This window comes from Mustelus asterias, chromosome 23 (assembly GCF_964213995.1).
Source record: "Mustelus asterias chromosome 23, sMusAst1.hap1.1, whole genome shotgun sequence".
In the NCBI taxonomy this organism is placed as follows: domain Eukaryota; kingdom Metazoa; phylum Chordata; class Chondrichthyes; order Carcharhiniformes; family Triakidae; genus Mustelus; species Mustelus asterias.
In genome coordinates, this window is record NC_135823.1 from 19,787,853 (window position 1) to 19,810,938 (window position 23,086).

The 23,086-nt window shown below is 41.1% G+C and overlaps 1 protein-coding gene across 6 annotated transcripts in view; it reads right to left on the minus strand.

Annotated features, from left to right (window-relative positions):
- Positions 1 to 23,086, minus strand: part of ttyh3a (tweety family member 3a) — a 175,313-nt gene that overhangs the window by 6,537 nt on the left and 145,690 nt on the right. Inside the window, exons 10-14 of one of the 6 annotated variants that reach the window (XM_078240070.1) lie at positions 21,709 to 21,801; positions 19,735 to 19,874; positions 10,861 to 11,040; positions 9,044 to 9,119; positions 8,470 to 8,570 (exon numbers count right to left, since the gene is read on the minus strand). In XM_078240070.1, coding sequence (XP_078096196.1) covers positions 8,511 to 8,570; positions 9,044 to 9,119; positions 10,861 to 11,040; positions 19,735 to 19,874; positions 21,709 to 21,801 — 549 coding nt within the window. In that variant the 3' untranslated portion in view covers positions 8,470 to 8,510. Of the gene's footprint in view, positions 1 to 2,768; positions 2,878 to 8,469; positions 8,571 to 9,043; positions 9,120 to 10,860; positions 11,044 to 19,734; positions 19,875 to 21,708; positions 21,802 to 23,086 lie in introns of all 6 variants that reach the window. The other 5 variants (XM_078240066.1, XM_078240065.1, XM_078240069.1 and 2 more) reach the window with 5 other exon arrangements.

Sequence of the window (23,086 nt, forward strand, 5' to 3'; positions counted from 1 at the left end):
CCAAATTTATGGGATGCAAGAATGTGAGGGGTCAGCCAGGAAAGCATTGGAATAGTTGAATTTAGAGAAAGTGAAATCATGAAGGAAGGTTTCAGCAGAGGATGATGAGCTGAAGTGAGGCCAAGCTAACAATGTTGCAGAGGTGGAAATAGGTGGTCTTTTGTGATAGCACAGATATGTACTTGGAAGCTCATCTTGGACAGGTATGACATCAAGATTGAAGGGTCGGTTTAGCCTGCTCAGTTGCGTGGGAGAGGATGGAGTCATACGGACATAGGACATACCAGCAGGTATAGGCCATTCAGCCCTTGGAGCCTGCTGTGCCATTCAAAACAATCATGGCTGATCTGGTTGTGATCTTAGCTCACTTTGCCACTTCCCCTCCCATAACCTTTGACTATGTTAATGTAAGTTTATAAATTTATAACTTCAGTATTTCAGAGTCTGTAGCTGGAGAGCAGAGTTTGGAGTGAGGATTGCAGACAATTGCTTTAATCTTTGCCATATTTAGTTGGAGGAATTTCTCATTGAGTATTAGATGTTGGATAAGCATAGAATCCCTACAGGAAGCCACCATTCGGCCCATCAGGTCTGCACTGACCACAATCCCACCCAGACCCTATTCCCGCAACACCATGCATTTACCCTGCTGGTCCCCATGATACCAAGGGTCAATTTAGAATGGCCAATCAATCTAACCTGTATATCTTCGGACTGTGGGAGGAAACTGGAGCACCCGGAGGAAACCCCGCAGACAGAGAGAAAATGTGCAAACTCCACACAGACAGAGACTCAAGGCCAGAATGGAACCTGGGGCCCTGGCACTGTGAGGCAGCAGTGCCAACCACTGTGCCACCATGGCATCCCCTAAGCAACATGATTTGGCAAGTGGAGGAGGTGGAGGTACTGTGGGACTAGGCGTCTTCAACGTACATGTAACAACTGAGGTGCTTTGGGATGCTGACATTGAGGGGCAGCAAGTAGAAGTGGGCCAAGAATCAATCCTTTCGGGACACCAGAGATCATAGAGCAGGAAGAGAAAACATTGCAAGTAACACCCTTGGCTATTAGATACAGAACCGGGCAAGTGCAAATCCATCTAGCTGGATGACCGTGGAGTGGAATGAGAGATTAAACATCTCTTTTCTGCAGCCTCTTCCAATGCATGCATGGTAACCAAAAACTGTATAATATTGCCAAGTGTGGTCTGGCCAGTGCCTCAGCATTGTTTTGAGACTTGTACCCAACAATTCTGGCTATGGACCATAAGATTATACTTGTTTTGCTTAAAATGCTTCTTGTTATACAATATAACAAATCCATTATAAATCCTGTTCAATTCCCCTGCTTCCTTTTAGGAAGAAAAATCAGCAATAAAAATTCCTCCCTTTCAATTATTTACATATTCTCTCAAAAATTCTATATTCCTTTGACTTTTCAGGTTGGTTAACAAAATACAATGGTAGTATAGTTAAATAAATGTTTCCCTTGCACAGGCTAACCAGAAGACGGCAGGAACATATCCCAGTGAGTATTATGATTCAGCTGAAGTATAAATCATGTCTACTCCATCACCATTTCTTTTCTCATTGGAATATAGAAGGCACTGCACCAAAGCCACATTATTTAAACATGTACATTTTAGTATCAAGATGACAACTGGTGACAAAGCATGTTTCAGTTTCCATTTGGAACACTATGATGTGCAGCACAGCATTTATTGTAGGATATCAGAATCACTGCTGCTGAAGAATGAAAACTTAAAAAGTTAGACGTTGCAAGGTGTCCTTGAGATAACAGCAACAAAATTATGTTTCCACACTGTAAAACATTGCATTTTCACAAATCACCAGAAAATACATCAAACAGAACATTTTATAGCATTTTCTGAGCAAGCTAAAATAAATATAAAATTAAAATAATTTTGGTGCAAAAGGGCTAATACAGTGCTCAAAGTGTTCAAGCTGCGCTTCAGTGGTCACCTACATTCTGTACATTCCATTGAGTGCATACAAGCATATAACAGGGATGTCACACGATTGGTATCACAAATTAATGATCTCTCGCAAAGGATCTTTCACATCAATAGTGGCCTCGTGATATCGTACCAGTCAGAGAAGGTTATTGCAATATTTTGGGAGTGTTTTTTGGAAGATAAATGTTGCGATTACAAATATTTCTACTGGAACACCAGCCCAACAGAAATGTTAAGCATTGGAGATATAAAACAAACAGCACAAGTGAATTCCACATTCAACATTACTTGCACTAGTCCACATAGTCTGGGCTGATGAAAATTGCAAGCCTTCGCGGAATGCTATATCCTTGACATGCACGTTAACCTCGATGTTTGGAAAGGGTTGGCAAAGCAATGCACCATCTTGTCGTAACCTATGTTGTGACATCCCTACTAGTGCATGGTATCTGGAGCCATCTTCCAACGCTTTTCCATGCTATTCTGCAAGGTGTAATTTTTGAGAGTGCTAAAAGCAATAACTAAATAGGATACAAGCTGTATCGTAATGTTTATTCTTCTGTGATACTTAGCAAGAGTGCAGAATTTAAAAGAGGATCAGAAGCCACATGGAGTGGAGCAACAAAGCAATGCTCCAGTGTCCATTTAAAATGCTGTGCTGGCTAAAGGGTGCTGTTTCAGAGAATCAGAGTGGGGTAAGGATTGCTCATTCAAAATAATAATCTTTAGCAAGGGTGAGTACTTGAGGAACTGAAAGCAATAGGGAATGGGATATAAAGCCATATTTCAGTACCTGTTCTGGTTTGCTGCCTTCTTTACCAGTAAGAGTTCGTTCTCGCACTGTTGCAGTTCTTTGGCTGCCAGCTCAGATGGCTGCCATTGTCCAGAGCAGCCAAATACAGCTGTGGCATTGCAAGAGAGAGAAATAGAGTGCAGCCTCAAAAGAGAAATCCAGTGCAAGCAAGTGTAAAGGGGGAAACAAACCCACAAAACACCCAGGAACATTCCCAGGACAGGGGGAAGGAACACAGGAACAAGTGGGAGCACCACAACTTATAAAATTAAAAACCTTTTCATATATGAACACGTCTATCAACTTAACAGCACAAAAACCCCTCAGCAAACCAAGCCCACTCCTACTTCTCTTAACTTAATGCAATACTCGATTATACTTTTAAACCAAGCACACTTTAACCTTTGAGGACTGTAGAATTATGCACCATAGCCAAACACAGCTGGAATTATCAGTTTGATATAATTCAGAGAAATCTCGAATATCTTTAAAACACTTGTTTCTCCTGAATGTGATTTTTGAAAAGGGGTGGAAAACGGGTTTTGTTTCTCAAAGTAGTTATTTAATCCACACAGTATTGGTATTTTAAAAAAACAATAGCTTGGGGCTTATTTTGAAAGCATCACAATGCACCATTAAAAGTGACCGCTATAACAATAAAGACACAATCTTCAGGAAGCGAGGAGGTGCAGAACTCAAACTGGCTCAGGTATGGAGGGGGATACTTTGCTTTCTAGGGGGGTAAAAAAGCATCTCGTACCACCAGTGATATTTCTAGTGATGTCCATGTGCAAGACCTTGGTACGATCATGATTCAGAAACATTGTGTGGGATTTGCCGGACCCGCCTGCCTCTGCGATCATCCAGTCCCACCGAAAGTTGATGGACTTTTGGCTGGGCTGCTGAATCCCCCACGATGGATCCCACCCTAACGGGGCTGGAAAATCTCAGCTATAGGAACCGGAGTAAGCCATTTAATCTGCTAGCTACAATTCAAGAAAACCATGGCCGCTCTGTATCTCAATTCCAATGGCCTACCGTTTTTCTGCATGCCCTGACACTCGATATGATACCCAGCAATCTAGTTCTAAAAATTTCAGTTCAACCACTACTCTCAGCCCTTTTTGGGGGGTGGGGGGGGGGGGCGGAGATGTGTTCCGAATTTTCACGACCTTTTGCAGCAAAAATGCCTCCTGCTTTCACTCCAAATACCCTCGCTCTAATTTTAAGAAAATGTCCTCAGAGTTCGAGGTTCTTCCACGTTCAGAAATAATTTTGCTTCACCTATTGGATCACTCCTTAACCTTTCCAACTTGATGGGATTTCAGCCCACTTTTGTAACATGTCCTCCCTCAGTGTACCCTCTTCAAGATATATTTTGTACCCAAAACTGAACATATTACTCCAGTCATATGTTTAAAGTTTTTAAAGTTTATTTATTAGTGTCACAAGTAGACTTATATTAACACTGCAATGAAGTTAGTGTGAAAATCCCGGAGTCGCCACACTCCGGCACCTGTTCGGGTACACTGAGGGAGAATTTAGAACGGCCAATGCACCTAACTAGCAAATCTTTCAGACTGTGGAAGGAAACCGGAGCAAACCCATGCAGACACAGGGAGAATATGCAGACTCCGCACAGCCAGGAATCGAACCCAGGTCCCTGGTGCTGCAGAACGAATTTAAAAAAAACTTCCTCACTTTTGTTTGGAACCTCCTTGAAATAAAAGCCAGCATTCAATTAGCCTATTTGCTCATTTTTGCACCTGTGCACTAGCTTTTAGTAATGTGTGTAGGCACCCAAATCTCTCTAATTCTCCACAGTTCCTAGTCTCTATTTGGTAAATGTTCAGATTTTTTTCTAAACCATACTTTTCCACACTGACCTCCATTTGCCACAATTCTGCCGAGTTAGCTCATCCTCTTGGTATTTTCTGCTCCAGCTTTATAATTTACTGTGCCTTCCAGCTTGATCTTAACTGCAAACTTGGATACTGCAACACCTCATATTCCTTTATCCAAGTCATTTATATGGTCAAAAGCTGAGACTCCAGTGCAGACCTCTGGGGATCAATGCTTGTCACATCATACCAATCACAGAACAGCCCTGTTTCTCTATTCAATATCTCCTAATATCCCCAGTAATTATCCACCCACTTCATAAGGTTAGCTCCAATTTAATTTAGTTTTATCTACACTAATAAACTCGTGTGGAATCTTGTATGGTTTCTCAAAATACATATGGACAATCTTCAGTTCTATGGAGACCTTATAGAAACATATCTAGTCCCTTCATAATCTTATAAGATAGAATCAGGGAAGTTGTTTCCACTGGCAGGTGAAACTAGAACTAGGGGGCATGGCCTCAAAATAAGGGGGAGCAGATTTAGGACTGAGTTGAGGAGGAACTTCTTCTCACAAAGGGTTGTGAATCTGTGGAATTCACTGTCCAGTGAAGCAGTTGAGGCTACCTCATTTAATGTTTTTAAGGCAAGGATAGATACATTTTTGAACAGTAAAGGAATTAAGGGTTAGGGTGAGCGGGCAGGTAAGTGGAGCTGAGTCCACAAAAAGATCAGCCATGATCTTATTGAATGACGGAGCAGGCTCGAGGGGCCAGATGGCCGACTCCTGCTCCTAGTTCTTATGTTATCCATAAGCATGCCTCTAGCCACCATGCTGGTGATGACCTCTGCAAAGGAATTCAATTAGATTAAACAGATCCACCCTTCACAGGTCTGTGCTGATCGTCTTTGATCAATGTATACAAGTCCAAATGCTCAGCCACTGTCTCTGATGACAAATTCCAGTAACTTCTCCACAAATAGTCCCGACATGTCTGTAGCTATGTGGTTCTTTTGTCAATCCCTCCCATCTTAAATAACCAAATGACATTTACAAATTTCCAATCCAAAATATACCATTGAGAATTCAGGATAATTTTAACAGTTCCAATTTCCTCACCTATTTCTTTCACTATCTTGGGATGGAAACCATAGATCCCAGAGATTTGTTTATTTTAAGTCTCATTATTTTCTCCATTGGCATTTCTATTTTAGACTAAATCCATCAAGTTCCTCCCCGTGACTTATTTTTAGTTCTTTAGAACCAATGGTATTTTATCCTCCTCTTCTATTGTAAAAACATACAAAATATTCATTTAAAGTGTCTGTCATTTTCTTCTTTATTATAGTCACACCTGCATCTGTCTTCAATGGGTTCACATTCCCCATCACCTCTTTCCTTTAACATATTCATATTTATAATAGATTGTGCTGTTAGCTTTGATGTCCTTTGCAAGCTGTTTTGTATATCATTTTTTGTATCTCATAACTTTTTATGTCCCTTTGGTAATTCCTAACTAAATTCCCACTTTCCTTGCCTTTGTGGAGGCCTTTTCTCTGCACTGAAGCTCATTGGTTGACCATGGTTGGTTTAATAATGTTGCACAAGTAGAAAGTTTGCCTTTTTGGTATATTCTTTTCATTAAAAAATATTTTACTCCATTCTTAAAGTTACAAAGTGGACAGGGCAAGCCTGAATCCATCTCCTTACTTGCTCCAAAAACCAAATTCAAATTGAATCCAATTCCTGGTCCCCACAGCAGAGATGAACAAGATTCAAGCTGACAAGAAAAGGCACTGCATCCCATCTTGGGCTTGACCTGATGCTTGATCTTGGCCAAAAGGATGAGAAGTGTTCTAGTCTTTCATACCAAATATGCTTTGAATCCTTCCCACAGGTTTACCCATTAACAGCTCACGCCTGGGTCATTCTCATCCTTTGAAAGTCTGTCTTATTTAAACTTCAAACCTTGGTTTGTGACTCCCCCTTCCTCTCAAATCCAATAACAAGTTCAATCACATTATGAACATTATTCACGAGATGCCCTTTTATTGTCAGCTTGTTGACCAGTTCTGGTCAAACACATTTTACCTAATAATAGGGCAGCATCACAGTACGGGAAGCAAACGCCAGTATTTGATTTGATAAATTATGCCAAATGACTAGTTTCCAATTTTAGCAAATGCCAAAAAATGATTCTAAAATTTGCACCCTGGCTTACAACCAATCAGCAGGTGAATCCGATTGCCAACTATTTTGAGATCAATTATGATCAAAATAGAAAAGGCTCTGATATCACCTCAATATGTGGAGATGCCGGTGTTGGACTGGGGTAAGCACAGTAAGAAGTCTCACAACATCAGGTTAAAGTCCAACAGGTTTAGTTGGAATCGCGAGCTTTGGGAGCACTCAACTAATGAAGGAACAGTGATCCGAAAGCTCATGATTCCAAATAAACCTGTTGGACTTTAACCTGGTGTTTTGAGACTTCTTAGTGTGATCACCTCAATGAAGTCTGGAAAGTCTGTATTTATGATGTGGAGATGCCGGCGTTGGACTGGGGTAAACACAGTAAGAAGTTTAACAACATCAGGTTAAAGTCCAACAGGTTTATTTGGTAGCAAAAGCCACACAAGCTTTCGGAGCTGCAAGCCCCTTCTTCCTTATTTAAACTTATTAAACATTATTAAACCAATAACCGCTTAAATGTTCCCAAAGTGTCTGACTCCACTATCACTGCAGGCAGTCCATTCCACACCCCAACCACTCTCTGCGTAAAGAACCTACCTCTGATATCCTTCCTATATCTCCCACCACGAACCCTATAGTTATGCCCCCTTGTAATAGCTCCATCCACCCGAGGAAATAGTCTTTGAACGTTCACTCTATCTATCCCCGTTTGAAGAGAATATGAGAATTCAAAGTTAAAAATGCTAACTTCAGTTTATTTTAACTCTTTGGCATGAAATGCCTTATTTAAGCGGTGGGGGGCTTTAAGCGAAGAAGGGGCTTGCAGCTCCGAAAGCTTGTGTGGCTTTTGCTACCAAATAAACCTGTTGGACTTTAACCTGGTGTTGTTAAACTTCTTAGTCTGTATTTACCAGATATTAACCAAGACTCAGAAGAGATTGTGCATATTAGAGTGAAGGCCATAAAGCTACACAAAATGAAAGAGCATTGACATTGAAAACAGCGTTAACGAGAACAACAGAGACACAAATGAGAAAAGGACAAACAGAATTTAAATGGAAAATAGTGATAAAATACATTTAAAATAAGAAAATATCCCAATACTGTATTCCAATCAATGGTCTTTGGTGTCAATTCAAACTCCCAAGTGTTTCATATTCCAAAAGATGTCACCACATCATTTTGCAGTGTGCAAAGCAGAATTAGAAAAATGTTGGTCCCCACATTGCCAGGATGGCAAAATCTTCATACAACAGTTCACAGATAAACAGAAAGAAATACATTCAACAGTTCACTTTCAACAAAAGCTTTTTTTTAAGGAAAGTGGACTGCTGAGGTGTTAAGTGCCATCATCTGAGCAGCATTTCTCACACTATTTCTTTAGACATTTCAATCCTTTAAGACTTTTATCTATTCTGCACCTTTTAAAATATACCGTTCAATAATCTTCCAATATTACATGCTACAATGGGGTAAATAATTAGAATCCTATCAAAGAATGCAAATACATTTTAATTTGGACGTTTAGCTGCAATTTTAAGCACTTGAATGGTGCAAAATACTACACTGTACTCAAAGGATTAAATTGATGTTATATGCATACCATTAATAGACAACAAAAGAAAAACAATCTGAATTAAACTAGGCAAGATAAAACACCACTTACCAGTACACACTAGACCCTCTCTATAAAGCTGTCTTTTGCAGTCACACAAAAAGCTCGCTATACTGACGAGTGTGGTGTAGATAGTCTTTTATATGGTTCCCCTATGGAAAGGGAGCCATAAGGAATATGTGTTATCTGAGAGGTTGTGGCATACCAGACAATGTTATAGTAAGGGGCTAGTGTAGTCAATTTTTGTTTTATCCCACCATGTCTAAGAACTATGGGACAAATTTTTGATGAATGGTGCCTCATTTTTGTTCTTGTTCTAATACAGGAAATTAGAGCAACATGAAATCCCTTCATTAGAAGATACCATAGGCTCTATTGCACCAGACTCTTCAAAAATCTGTGTGGTATGCATTCATTTTCCAGCACCAGGATACTACACAAACAAAAAGCAATTGCATTAGTGTTACTTAAACATTCTAAGTGACCAGCATTCCCTTTTAAAAATATATATATATATTTTCTTTGATCAAGTCTACTGAATTACAGTTTTCTAAAGCTTTGGACAGGTTTTACATTTGACTTAAATTAATTTTCAGTGTGAAACTAAATAAATCTATCAACTTACAGAAGGAGGGGGGGATTCTCTGCCAATCAGAGGTGTGTTCTCACAGCGGGGATTCTGATAGGTTGTGTTCTGACTCCTGTTTAATGACAGAGGAAAAAAAATGTTACATTCTGGTTGGACATGTACTTGGCTTAAGAAACTTGATCTCAATGGGACTTTCGATTGATAATATGGCAACACCATTTATTTGTACGTTTATATAAATATAAAGGAAAGTGAGGTTTAGGAGATCAAGTTTATGCATAGCACTTTTACCCTTTACACAAGAAAATGATAAACTCTTCTAAAATTTACTTTTTTTTTGGAAAAGTATCCACTTTTGAGCAGAGGCGCTCTCTCCCACCTGAGCCACTCCAATCGCACCAATTGTAGAGAGAAGCAGGAGAATGCGACTTCAAACTAACCTGGGGGACACGCTGAAGTTATAAATGTACATGTTGAAAAGTAACCCGCGCCCCCCACCGCTTAAATAAGGCATTTCATGCCAAAGAGTTAAAATAAACTGAAGTTAGCATTTTTAACTTTGAATTCTCATATTCTCTTCAAACGGGGATAGATAGAGTGAACGTTCAAAGACTATTTCCTCGGGTGGATGGAGCTATTACAAGGGGGCATAACTATAGGGTTCATGGTGGGAGATATAGGAAGGATATCAGAGGTAGGTCCTTTACGCAGAGAGTGGTTTGGGTGTGGAATGGACTGCCTGCAGTGATAGTGGAGTCAGACACTTTGGGAACATTTAAGCGGTTATTGGATAGGGACATGGAGCACACCAGGATGATAGGGAGTGGGATAGCTTGATCTTGGTTTCAGATAAAGCTCGGCACAACATCGTGGGCCGAAGGGCCTGTTCTGTGCTGTACTGTTCTATGTTCTCCCATCAGGGAAAAGATACAAAAGTCCGAGGTCACGTATCAACAGACTTCTTCCCTGTTGCTGTCAGACTTTTGAATGGACCTACCTCGCATTAAGTTGATTTTTCTCTACACCCTAGCTATGACTGTAAACCTACATTCTGCACTCTTGTTTCCTTCTCTATCAAACGATATGCTTTGTCTGTGGAGCACACAAGAAACAATGCTTTTCACTGTATACTAATACATGCGACAATAATAAATCAAATCAAAATCAATGACTTTTACATAACCATTTCTTTTAAGAGTCATGGAAACCGAAACTTCAAACCAAGAGGTTTGATTTTAGAGGCCGTGGGAAAAGTCTAGACCCCGAGCAGACTAGTAGAAATGTCAAGGCATCATGACAACCAAAATGTACTTTCTTTAAGTGTTGAGGGAAAATGTCGTTAATTTATCTGCTTTTACAAACGGATATCAAATCAGGAAAAAGGAATCAGGTGGGAATGATTGAAAATCCAACCCGCTTAGGGCTTCGACTGGTAAAGTGATCACTTCCTGTAATAAACTGGCACATCAGTAGCAGCAAATAAAAATGCCACTTCGATAGCTAAATTGGGTTCCCACCTCAACTTGGCTACAGAGGTTATAATTTAACATTATTGCTGTATAAATCAATAATAAAATAAAATGCACTTTAACATTTCTCTCACAAGTGCCGGAATTTTACCGGCACACCTGCCCCGATTCTGGGAGCCAGGCAAGGATCGGAGAGCAGCATTCTCCCTTGGCCTTGGGCGGGATCGAACAAACCTCGGGCGGACGTACCGGTAAAATTCCACCCAAGGTTTTAAAATGCTTCTGGACTTCCAGTTGCAAAATATTTTAATTTTAAGCAGAAGCGGGGATAAAGCAAACTGTAAAGCAGGAACTAAAAGAACAGACGGTCATTCAGTCACTTACATGTATTCTGTGACAGGGGCATTGCTGACAGTGTGCGCTGCGGCAGGGATACTGGTCTCGCTGCCAAAACTGCTCCCACAGCTGTACAGACTGGGCATATGAACTCTGTACAGATTGTCATGCTGTTGGCGGTTTCCTTGTGGGCTCACAATATCCTCGTCTCCGTCATCATCAACATGACTGCTTCAGGAAAGGGAAAACCAGACAATATCGACATCAGACAGGACACTCTTATTTAAACTAATATTAAACTAATCATGTGTACAACCATCCTAGGTTTAGCATATTCATTCTGGACTAAATTTTGCACAGTAACATATTGCAGATTTAAAAAAAATTAAACTTAATTTATTTTGTAGGTTTAAAACATTTTAACAGTTTTTCTTACCCATTATATTTGCTGTAAATGCTGAAGACTTGATAAAATTGCTTTTAGCATTGAAATGGGATTTGTGGTTTAAAAGAGCACAGTGCAGGTTTTGTTATGATGTACGTAACATGTCCATGCTAGTTATCTCCTGAGGTCAGCATGACTGGTTACTCTAATCAGTTGCATGCCCGTCACCAACAGCCTCCCCGGCTGATACTTAACCAGTGGCGGGGGAAGCATCAGGTGGCCCGTCCACCCTTGGGCCAACTGAGACCCTTCAGTAGGCACCGCACCACTGGCAGACTCCAATGATAATGGTAATTGAAGCCAGTGATAACTGTTGAGCTGGGGAGGGGGGAAATTTGGTTTCACAAGACCAGGCTGGCAAGTCCCCAGAAAAGAGTCGGTGGGCGAGGACCAGGAGGGCAGTAGGAGAAAAACACATGGACCTCCACTGGGATTGGGTGTCAGAACTGGCAGGAACCTTAGCAGCATGGGCATCCCACAACTTGCAAAATAGCAGCATGAGCAAGACAAAGTCCCCAAGTGTGCATTTTTGGCCACATGTGGGCCTCAATTGGCCCCTAGAGTGGGTGAACAGTGTACTTCTGCCCGAGACTTCTGGCTTAAAAGACGAGTCTTAAAAACTCAAGTTTTTGGAAGGTAGTCGGACGAGCTGAGAGAATCTTAAAAGGCCTACAAGATCTTTATAAATAGAGGTAGAATATGAAAAGCAAGGAAATTATGCTAAACCTTTATAAAACATTGGTTAGGCCGCACCTGGACTAAAGTGACCAAACCTTCCACACTTTAGGAAAAAAAATCAAAGCCTTAGAGAGGCTGGAGAGAAGATTTAATAGAATTGTAGCAGAGACGAATATTTCAGTTAAGTGGAAAGACTAGAAAAGCTGATGCCATTGTCAGAGCAAAGTATATTAGTGGAAGATTCAACAGACGTGTCCAAAATCTTGAAGGTTTCTGATAATGAGGAGAAATTGTTACTAGTGGCAGGAGGGTCCGTAGCCAGAGAATACAGGTCTGAAGTGATTGGCAAAAGAACCAAAGGTGAGATGCGACTTTTCATAATCAGTAGTTAGTATGATTTGCAAAGTGTACTTCTTGAAAAGGTGGTGAAAAGTTTTTTAAAAGGAAACTAGAGAATCACTTGCAACGGGGAAACAATATTGAGCCACGAGAACTCAGGCAGGGAAAGAGCAGGTGAGTGGGTCTAACTGGAGAGTTCTAAGAGCCAGCACAGGTGATGTGGGCAAAATGGCCTCCCATTCTGTCCTCGTATTCCATAAACAGAAAAAGGATTATTCTGGCAGTGATGGCCATATGTACATTGACCAAGTTTGAACTCAACACCACCTCCCTGCTCCCCTCCACTGACTCCAAATTGCCAGACTGTTTTGTCCAATATTAGATCTGAAGAAAACTAAACATTGGGAAGGCTTTTTCCAGCATCTCCAATCTCAGCCACAAACTCCATTTATGGGAGATGATGGCCTCGTGGTACTATTGCTGGACTATTAACTCAACTAATGTTCTGGGGAACCGGGTTAGAATCCTGCCACGGCAGATGGTGGAATTCGAATTCAATAAAGAATACCTGGAATTAAGAATCTATTGGTGATCATGAAACCATTGTCAATTGTCAGAAAAACCCATCTAATCCACTAATGTCCTTTAGGGAAGGAAATCTGCCGTCATTACCTGGTCTGGCCTACGTGACTCCAGAGCCACAGCAATGTGGTTGACTTTCAACTGCCCCCAGTAACTAGGGATGGGCAATAAATGCCGGCCAGCCTGCGATGCCCATGTCCCGAGCCACTGACTCTGCCCCTACTCCCAATAAACCTCTCCACCACAGTGCTTCTCTTCCCACCTTTTCAAGATGCTCCTTAAAACCCATCTCTCTGATCAAGCTATTGGTCATCCTGCTTATGAATCTCCTGATGTTCCTTGATGTCACAATATTTTTGATAGCACCCTTCTAAAGTGTCTTAGGATACATTATTACCTTAAAAGGCACTATATATAAAACAAGCTGTTGGTGGGGGATGGTTTTGTACATCTGCAAAGTTATTAGTCGGCTTTTCCTGTGACTGGAAGGGTTATTGCACCATTTCAACATCTTCCGTTTTCACTTCAGACCTCTAACTGCCTGAATGGTCAGAGTTCACATTCTAAACCCTCAGGATCTGGTGTGGGATACTGCAAAAATCGGCCTCAAGGTTTCTCAAAATCCCAGGGTCCCGATTACAGAACGGAAACGGTGCCACAGTTTCCAGAGTGTGACAGCTTGTCCTCCAAAGTGAAGGATGCTCAAAGCAGAGGTAGTACAAATAGGATAAAATAATTAGATTAACATTTTCATAACATAATCCCGCACTGCTCCTAAATGCAGCGCAAAATTTGAAATGAAAGTAAAATTAATTCAAATTAGTGGCTTTGTATTATATAAAATTAATTCCCAAAGAAACCAAAATGACATAGAGCCAGTATAGGTTGAAATGGTAAGCATTCACAGGTTGAAATGGTAAGCATTCACCACTAGAGGACAGAGGGGCACCGCTGATGCTTGTACCAAACCCCACACTGCACGTCACTGCGGCACTGAGAGAGCTTTATATCTTGGTAGGGCTGATGAGGTGGTTGTCATGGAATCTTGCAGGCCACAAAAGAAAATTGAATGTTCCCATTAATCAGTCAATTAATTAAAGATGAGATTTATTGGACAGCTATACTATGAACAGTTTGTGCAAATCTATGGACCTGCAAATTTTAAACATGAGAAACCAAAGGAGAATATGAGTGCCAAAAGAACTGAGCTGCCAGAGTTATGGCCTGCATATGGTCCACAGGATGCAATTTGGAACACCAGTGCATTACATCAGAGTGCTGCCAACTAGTTCCTTACTTCCATGAATCATTAAGTCTGTTTACCCCAATGATTTAATTATTAATGATTTAAAAAACATGTTTAGTTGACAATGTGACATATCTGTTGGTCCCTCAAAAAGTTACTGTATGTCTAGACATTGGGGCTATTAAAGTGAGCCAATGTTCAGCAGCTTGCATAGCAAATGCCCTATTACACTCCTGCACAAAACGCGATTAGGTTATATCATTCTGAAATAACATCTTTCCAATAACCAACCCATCCAGTTAACATAAAGCAAAGCGGGAAGATCCAGATCACTAATATGTGCAGCACTGCTGTTGAACGATATACTCATCTGGCTCAAGAAAGGGCAGGGCAGACTGCTGAATATTTCTAGACGCAAACTGTTCAGAAAAAATAAGGAAAGAAAAGAGGAGTGGCAGTTTTGATTAAGGAGAATATTATAGAGGGCATCTTAAAGGGTCAAGTACGGAATCTATTTGTTTAGAGTTAAGAAAAAGTAGAGGGTATTCTGCAGGTCACTGGGGAAGACGTAGAGAAATAAATTTACAGGGACATTACAAAAAAGGTGCAAGAACTATAGAGCAGTGATAATGGGTCGCACAGAAAGTAAGTAAATTATGAACATACGAAACAGGAGTAGAAGTCGGCCATGAGACCCTTTGGACCTGCTTTGCCATTCAATAAAATTATGGCAACTCCACTATCTTGCCGACCCCATTGATTCTCTTACCACCTGAACACCTAAGTGGACACATATGGAGTCAGTAGGCATGACCTTGAAAACCAAGTTAAAGCTCAATAAAGGTATGAATATTTTCCACTCTCCTGTAAAGGCATTACATGAAGGACTTTGACAATTCCACAAACAGCACCAGGGACTAATAGTGCATCAGATGGCAGAGCAAAATCACTGTGCAGGATGTGCACAATCAGCACTGAAGCAACATTTAATAAAACATTTGTTTAAATGCGAGCTTCAGTGAACTTCAGAAACGTGAACTCCGTTTCTCTCTCCACAGATGCTGCCTGATCCGCTGAGTGTTTCCAGCATTTTCTGTTTTATTTCAGGTTTCCAGCATTTACTGTGTTTTGCTTTTATTTCCAAAGAAAGTAACACAGGGAGATAGAACTTGCCAACATTCCCCTGTAATGAGCAGAACAAATAAAAAAATGCTTCTGTCATTTTAAAAACCAGACACTATTTATACTTAAGCACAAAGTGAGAAAATCTCAAAACAGCGGGTGGTTGCCATATTTGCCCGATTCCAATAAAATGGTTTTACACACCAATCAGTGCAAGAGGACCTGCAGGATAAGTCACCTGCAAATGTTTGATGCAACCAGCCTTGACACAAGTAACAACTAACATGCTCTTTACTATACTGCACACCTTCTGGCTTGAAAGTGCCATAGAGTTAAATTGGGTAACTCCCAAAGATGAAAACAAGGATCTGGATGTGCGATTAACCCGTGCCAATTGATTGCAATGCAGGCAGGCTGCTAATATGGTGCTGCTTGCTTATTCCCATGATTTCTGCATGCAGCCAGTGCTCCCTCTGCTTTTCATTAGGCCCTTTGCTGATGTGTGAAGCCAATATCGTTAGTACCTAGAACAACTTAAACCTAGCCTGCATTAAAGGGATGGTACATTGTGGCTGCTGAAATCACCCTGAATATCATGTAGCAGAACAATCGACAATGGTTGATTATAGGAGGCACTGCGGACAAAGGATTTTGCAAGCTGCTCTGGAAGTCTTAGCAGAAGAGGTGGAAAGGAAAAGAGATGCCCTGTATCATCGTGGGGAAGGGGTGGGATGCAGGAGATCCTCCAGGCATTAATCTATCAGCACTCACAGCTAACATATATGATACTATATCACACCCTCACAACTATGATGCAGTGTTTGATGGTCAATACCTCAGCTTCTAATGAAGCACATTCAGCATCGACCCAACATTCGAGCGCTGTCATGCAAGTTCAGATTGCTACCATCGTAGTTCAGGATGCCAATGTGCAAAGGAAAGGGCTTCTCAGCACTCCAGAAATGTGTTGCCCAAAAGAATACTAGAATTGCAGAGACACTCGCCAGGAGAGCAGCGCAGGTTCCATGGAGTATGAATCTACTGCTTTGTTTGGGGTTAACAGCTGTCGTGCTCCAACCCCTGCCACTCTGCCAGTGTCCTCGCAGTTTCTGGTCAGCCAGCCAGTCACAGAGATAGTGCAGTTTGCAGCATGCCTTGTGGGCCCAGAGCAGCTCGAGATCTCCCCTGTAAAGTCATTTGCAGTCTTCACTGTAGCCTTCATCACTGAACGTCAGCAGTTTCCCACAACTAATGCCACTTGAGAAAGCACCTTGCAGGTTAAATTTATAAATTTGGATTGGAGTACGGGTTCTGTGTTGGCTTTTAATTTTGCAAGAGACTGATGTGAGGGTCAGTGACAGAAGAAAGGTGGAGCTGGTGGTGAGCGGGAATTTGTGGTTGAGGATACTGGGATCACTCATGGACTACTTGTACGTGTCATACCAAGAAGCTCAACATTTTTACTTGAGCTACCTTCAGAAACTTCCGTAGATCAGATGGCAGGGTGAAAATACGAGACACCGAGACGCTCACCTGAGCTGGCATGCCATGAATCCACAACATATTGAATTGGGTTGTCGTATAGCCAAAAGGCCTGACTCGCTTACCAGAGCAAATTTTCTATGCAGTGATTTAGTTTGGGTTAAGTATTCATGGCAATCAAAGGGCAGCACAGTGGCATAGTGGTTAGCACTGCTGCCTCACAGCTACAGCGACCTGGGTGTGATGCCCGGCTTGGGTGACTGTCTGTGGGGACTTTGCACATTCTCCCCGTGTCTTCGTGGGTGTCCTCCGGGTGCTCCAGTTTCCTCCCACACTCCAAAGATGTACAGGTTAGATGCAGTGGCCATGCTAAATTGCCCCTTAGGTGTCCCAGGATGCATAGGTTAGAGGGATTAGCGGAGTAAATATGGCCTAGGTGGGATTGTTGGTGCAGACGCGATGGGCCGAATGGCCTCCTTCTGCACTGTAGGGATCCTATGATTTCTAAATACATCTGGTGCAACCAAATAAAAAGAAAAATGGTGCAGCCTGCTTTGAAAACAAGCATACATCAGAAGCAGAGAGAAAACTCAAGGGGAGGAAATCCTAAGCCAAGTCCAAAATTGAATTGTCTATGGTATCCTGTCCTAAATGAAGCAGAGTCTTTCAAGCACAGAACAGCCTCAGTAGTCACCTACATACCCTGGAACACTGCCATCCAGCCAGTTGAAGAACGATGGACGTACAGGAAAAGACTTGTTCATGTGTCACCTAGACCAGTTGTTCCCAACCTTTTTTGAGTCATGGCACACCTTTATACTATAAAAATATTTAGATGTATAAAATGTCCTGGCCACAGTCCTGACATAGCCAAAAGATTGTGTCCTCGCCCTGCTGCAGAGTTGGTGTCAGATTTCAGTCACTTTCTCTTTAATGAATCCTCAAAGATTGGTCATGAAAAAGAAAGAAAATTGTTCCCTAAACACCCTTCGCAAATAAGACTCTTGCTAAGAGCCCTTCTCCCCCTCCCCTCCTTTAGCTGCTTGCCCTGCTCTGCTTGGCCTCGGTTTATTATCCCAGTCATATTCAATGTCACAATGAAGGTGCACTTGGCCATCCATATCTGAGAGCAAGTGGTCTCTGCACAAAATAATTACAGCAACTCAGAAGAAAGAATTCACCAACGAATTACTATAATTACTAGTGTTACTTAGGGAGCAGGGGACCACCATGCCATTAAGCACATGTTCATCTGTGCAAGGTTGGGAGATGGTATAGGCGGATGGACCTCCAAAACAACAGCACTGGCATCAAATCAGTGTTACACGCTAACTGATGTCACTATACGTCAGCCCTGCACAGTCCCGGTCGTCACTGTGTGCACGTGCATAGACCCATTACAAATATGGGGTCCGGTGCACTTCTCGCCTGAAATGTTACCAGTTTCATAGTTTAAAAGGCATCATGGTGCCCAGAAAACTGGAACTATAGAGCCCAATTTCAATACCCCTTCGCATACCATGCCTGTTCAAAACAAATGTGAATGGTCATTACTTCCTGTGTGACTGGATCCTGAACTTCCTAACCCATAGACCCATATCAGTGAGGATAGGCAACAACACCTCCTCCATGATCATCCTCAACACCGGTGCTCCACAAGGCTGTGTTCTCAGCCCCTTACTATACTCCTTATATACCTATGACTCTGCGGCCAAATTCCCCTCCAGCTCGATTTTCAAGTTTGCTGATGACATCACCGTAATGGGTCGGATCTCAAACAATGACGAGACAGAGTACAGGGATGAGATAGAGAATCTGGTGAACTGGTGCGATGACAATAATCTCTCCCTCAATGTCAACAAAACGAAGGAGATAGTCATTGACTTCAGGAAGCGTAGTGAAGAACATGCCCCTGTCTGCATCCATGGGGACAAAGTAGAAATGGTCGAGAGCTTCATGTTTTTAGGTGTCCAGATCACAACAACCGTCTGGTCCCCCATGCCAACACTATAGTTAAGAAAGCCCACCAATGCCTCTACTTTCTCAGAAGACTGAGGAAATTTGGCATGTCCGCTATGACTCTTGCAGATGCACCATAGAAAACATTCTTTCTGGTTATATCCCAGCTCGGTATGGCTCCTGCTCTGTCCAAGACCGCAATAAACTATAAAGGGTCATGAACAAAACCCAGTCCATCACTCAAACCAGCCTCCCACCCATGGACTCCGTCTACACTTCCCGCTGCCTCGGAAAAGCAGCCAGCACCCCGTACATTCTCTCTTCCACCTTCTTCCTTCAGGAAAAAGATACAAAAGTCTGAGGACGCGTACCAACCGACTCAAGAACAGCTGCCATCAGACTTTTGAATGGACCTACCTTGCATTAAGTTGATCTTTCTCTACACCCTAGCTATGACTGTAACACTACATTCTGCACCCTCTCCTTTCCTTCTCTATGAACAGTATGCTTTGTCTGTATAGCATGCAAGTGGATACTAATACATGTGACAATAATAAATCAAATCAAATGCTTACTTACACTTACATGAAAACAGTGAGATAAAGCATTGTACATAAAACATGTTGCAATTCCTGAAACTATTTTGGAATTCAATCAAGCTTGAAATATACTGTTAACTGTGCTTGGTGCTAGCTATTTGCCTCGAGGGTTAAGCCAAACTCAACAGCTACAGGAACACAAGTTATGAGTAATTCACTTTTCAAAGTTGTAATGAAGCACGGTAAAATAATGGAATTGCATTTGATTTTGTAATAAGTTTGGAAATTCGACAAAATTGTTCTCGGTTTAAATATAAAGCAGTGTCATTTTAGATTTATCCTTTTAATTGTTTTTTGTCTGGATGTCATATGTTACGTCACAGGCATATTTACTTTTACATATTTTGGCCCTAAAGCCTACAAAAGCATAAGAAGATTGGGACTAATCATTTGTCAACTGCATCCATGCTGTTTCAGATGATAAAGAGAGTATTATAAAATACAAATATGTAATGATGTTATCACTGTACCTCTTGCTCTGTTTCCAAGTATGAGGAACACTGCAGACAATCGAACTCAACATCAGTGCAGTTACAAAGGAGAACAGAACCAAATAAATTAGACCCTCCACGCCATCATAGCACAGTCCTGTCAGAGCCTGCACATAATCCTGCAGAAAATAAGAGAGACATAGAAATATAGAAGGGAAATCATGGGCCAGAGGTCCCATACTTGATTAATGTCTGGTACCCTCTCTTGTCAAGTATTCATGCAGTCACGGAGAGGACATGACCATCACTTAAGAGCCACCCAAAGATTCATGCATGAATATCCATTTGGTGGCTGGAGTGTGTCAACACTCCCAAGACATATACTCAAAAAATGCATCATCACAATCAGAGGAAGCAGCAAGAAAGCCAGAATGAAAACACGAACATGCAGTTTTAAGAAAAAGTACAGTACAAATGCACTTATTCACTTGCCAATTATTTCATATCCAGTTACCCGCGAAATATTTTCAAAACGATTGGAGTAGAGGCAGGAAGAACAGGGAAAGTGTCAGATTCTGGGCTCTAATGCTCTCCTTACTCCCTCAAAAGGTCAATTAAGAATTTCAACTATTGTAGATAAAAATGCTACAATTCACTGCATCACGACCTAGCCTTGAAAAAACTTAATTTTCCCAACCTCTAACTTCTAACTTCACAGCCCCATAGGAACTCCACATTCCTTCAAATCTTTTGTGCATGGCTTCCATCATGTCATCATTTATGCTACACCTTCAGCTTTCTAGACTCCAAACCTCAAAGTTCCCTTCTTTGCCTTTCAGAGGTTCCTTAAAATCTCTGACTAAACTTTTGTTCACCTGACCTAATATCTCAATTGACTTGAGTCCATTTTTGGACAAAAATGTGCAAAATCTGCACATTGGAATTCACTACAATTTCAGGAAATTTCTCATTTTATCTTAAAATATAATTGTTAGCATTAAAGAAAACTTTAATTATCCAAAAAAGAGCATTTTGTTCCTGTAAATTCCATGTTGCACTTCTATTTTGTACAATTCTTCAAGGCGGCAGTAACAAGACTTCATAAATGGACCAGTTTTCTTACCAAATTCATTCTTTGTGCGAGTACCTAAAACCAGTCACAGGTGTCTGTAGTGATAATGTGCATCTATTCTAATTTTGTTCTTGCGCTATGAGTTCGAAGAGGTATATTTAGTTTGCAGGTGAACCAATTCTATATGGGTATTAATAGTGCACTGGGTGGAACGCAGCTGCTAATGGATGTGTTATTTCCAGACGCGTATGAACATAAAATGAGGAGCAGAAAAAGACCAGCTGGCCTATCAGTCCTGCCCTACACACATGATGGCTGGTGAATCTTGACATGTCCTATAAGCCCAACTCTCCAAATGTAATTTCCTAACAAAGGCACAGGAGAAAAAAACCTGTGGTGCCTATGGGGGGGGGGGGGGGGGGGGGGGCCGACCCCATCAGGCGATCACAACAAACCCATGAAATCATTTCACTGTGCATTAACAAGTGAATCATGTGCCTTCATTAGTCTAAAATAACTTACGTTGATTGTGTATTCTACCAAATGTGCAATTTAAGAAGTTCACCAGTCTACTCTATCACCTTTCATTAAAAGAAATTCCACATCAAAGTTAATTAAAATATAAATAGTGTGAAGTTGAGGTGTCATGAGAAAGGCCACCAGCATTGCCAAAGACGACAAACTGCAGTACAATGCTGCGCTGGATCAGTTTGTTGCTTGTTATCAGGTTCATTAATTTCTACACTACTCTATAATTAGATCAACTAGGTCAGGAGCCTGATAGAAGACTGTCTTAAAATCTCAAAAATTGACACTGGCATTACATATGGAGTGCAAAAAAGTGACAAACTATGTCCTTATAACACAAACAGCAATCATACATTTTGTGAACCCCAATACTTGACTTTTCTTTGCAGTTTCACGCCACCTTGAACACTCACCATGTGAAGGCTACGACAATCAACCAGAGCTGTCAACTGCTGCAGAGTGGTCTCTGTTGAGTTCAGTACTATTTGGGTCCGGTCCAGATATTCCTGTTAGCAATACAAGCAAGCAGTGATCATTTTATAGGACATTATCACAATTGATGGCACATTTACAACACTCATGAGCACCAGTTTATGAGCAGGAGGAGGTTGTTAAAGTCTATGCGAATACTGAATAGATACGTCAGCATTGTTGGACCAGTAACAATCACAGTTACAGGTTTCACCATGTCCAGTGCAATCCCAACTACAACATCTAATTCTGGCAATATTTTAATTTTTTCCATCGTTAATTAAATGTACAGATGCACGAGTAAAAATTAGTAAAACTAACGTGACTTAGTCATTATGATTCCCGTCTAATTCAATTACCTATAGTTAGTTAAATGCACATATGGAATGAGATAAATCAAATAATAATAGTCAATTTCAATCAGGATTCGAAAAGAATCATGCAGCGTGTGCCTTGCTAACTTATTTCTATTTTGTTTCTCACAGTATAAATCAAAAGTAGGAGTTTGAAAATTATTTTAACTTGGATAAAATGTGTACCCTAGCCTAAAATTTCTGCTCCAGAAAACAAATCAAAAAAATTAGGGGAATCGATTGGAGACACCAGTGAAGTGGGGTGAACATCAAGCTATTTATTAAAAATGATGACTTTGTTATGATCTGGAATTCATAGAACCATACAGCACAGGAGCCCATGCCAACTTTCGAAAGACCGATCCTATTAGCTCAACTCTTTTCCCATTTCCTGCCCATTTTCCCTTCACGACTATATTTATTTCCCTATTAAAAGTTACTAGTCTGCTTCCACAAACTTTTAAAACAGTACATTCAAGATAGTGACAACTCACCATCCAAAGCACATTCCCAGCTCCCCTTCTGGCACTTTTGTCAATTACCTTCAATCTGCAGCCTCTGGTTGCTGACCCATCATTCAGTGAAATCCATTTCTCCTTTTTTTATTTGAAGCCTTCATGATTTTGAACACCTCTATTAATTCTCTCCTTAACCTTTTCTTGCCTCAAAAGGAAAAAAACCCCAGCTTATCTAGACTCTCCACATTGCTGAAGTCCCTTAATCCAGGTCAAACTCTGGTAAATTTCCTCTGTACCTTTACCCTCTTGACATCCTCCTTGCTAAAGTGTGATGCCTGAAATGGGACGAAATGGTCTAGTTGAGGCTTAACCAATGATTTATAAAGGTTTAGAGTAACTTGCTGGCTTTTCTATGCTTTGCGACTATTTATAAGGCCAAGGAACCCCAAAACTTTGACAGTTTTACCAACTTCTATTTATATTGCTTCTCCACATTCTGGACGGCACGG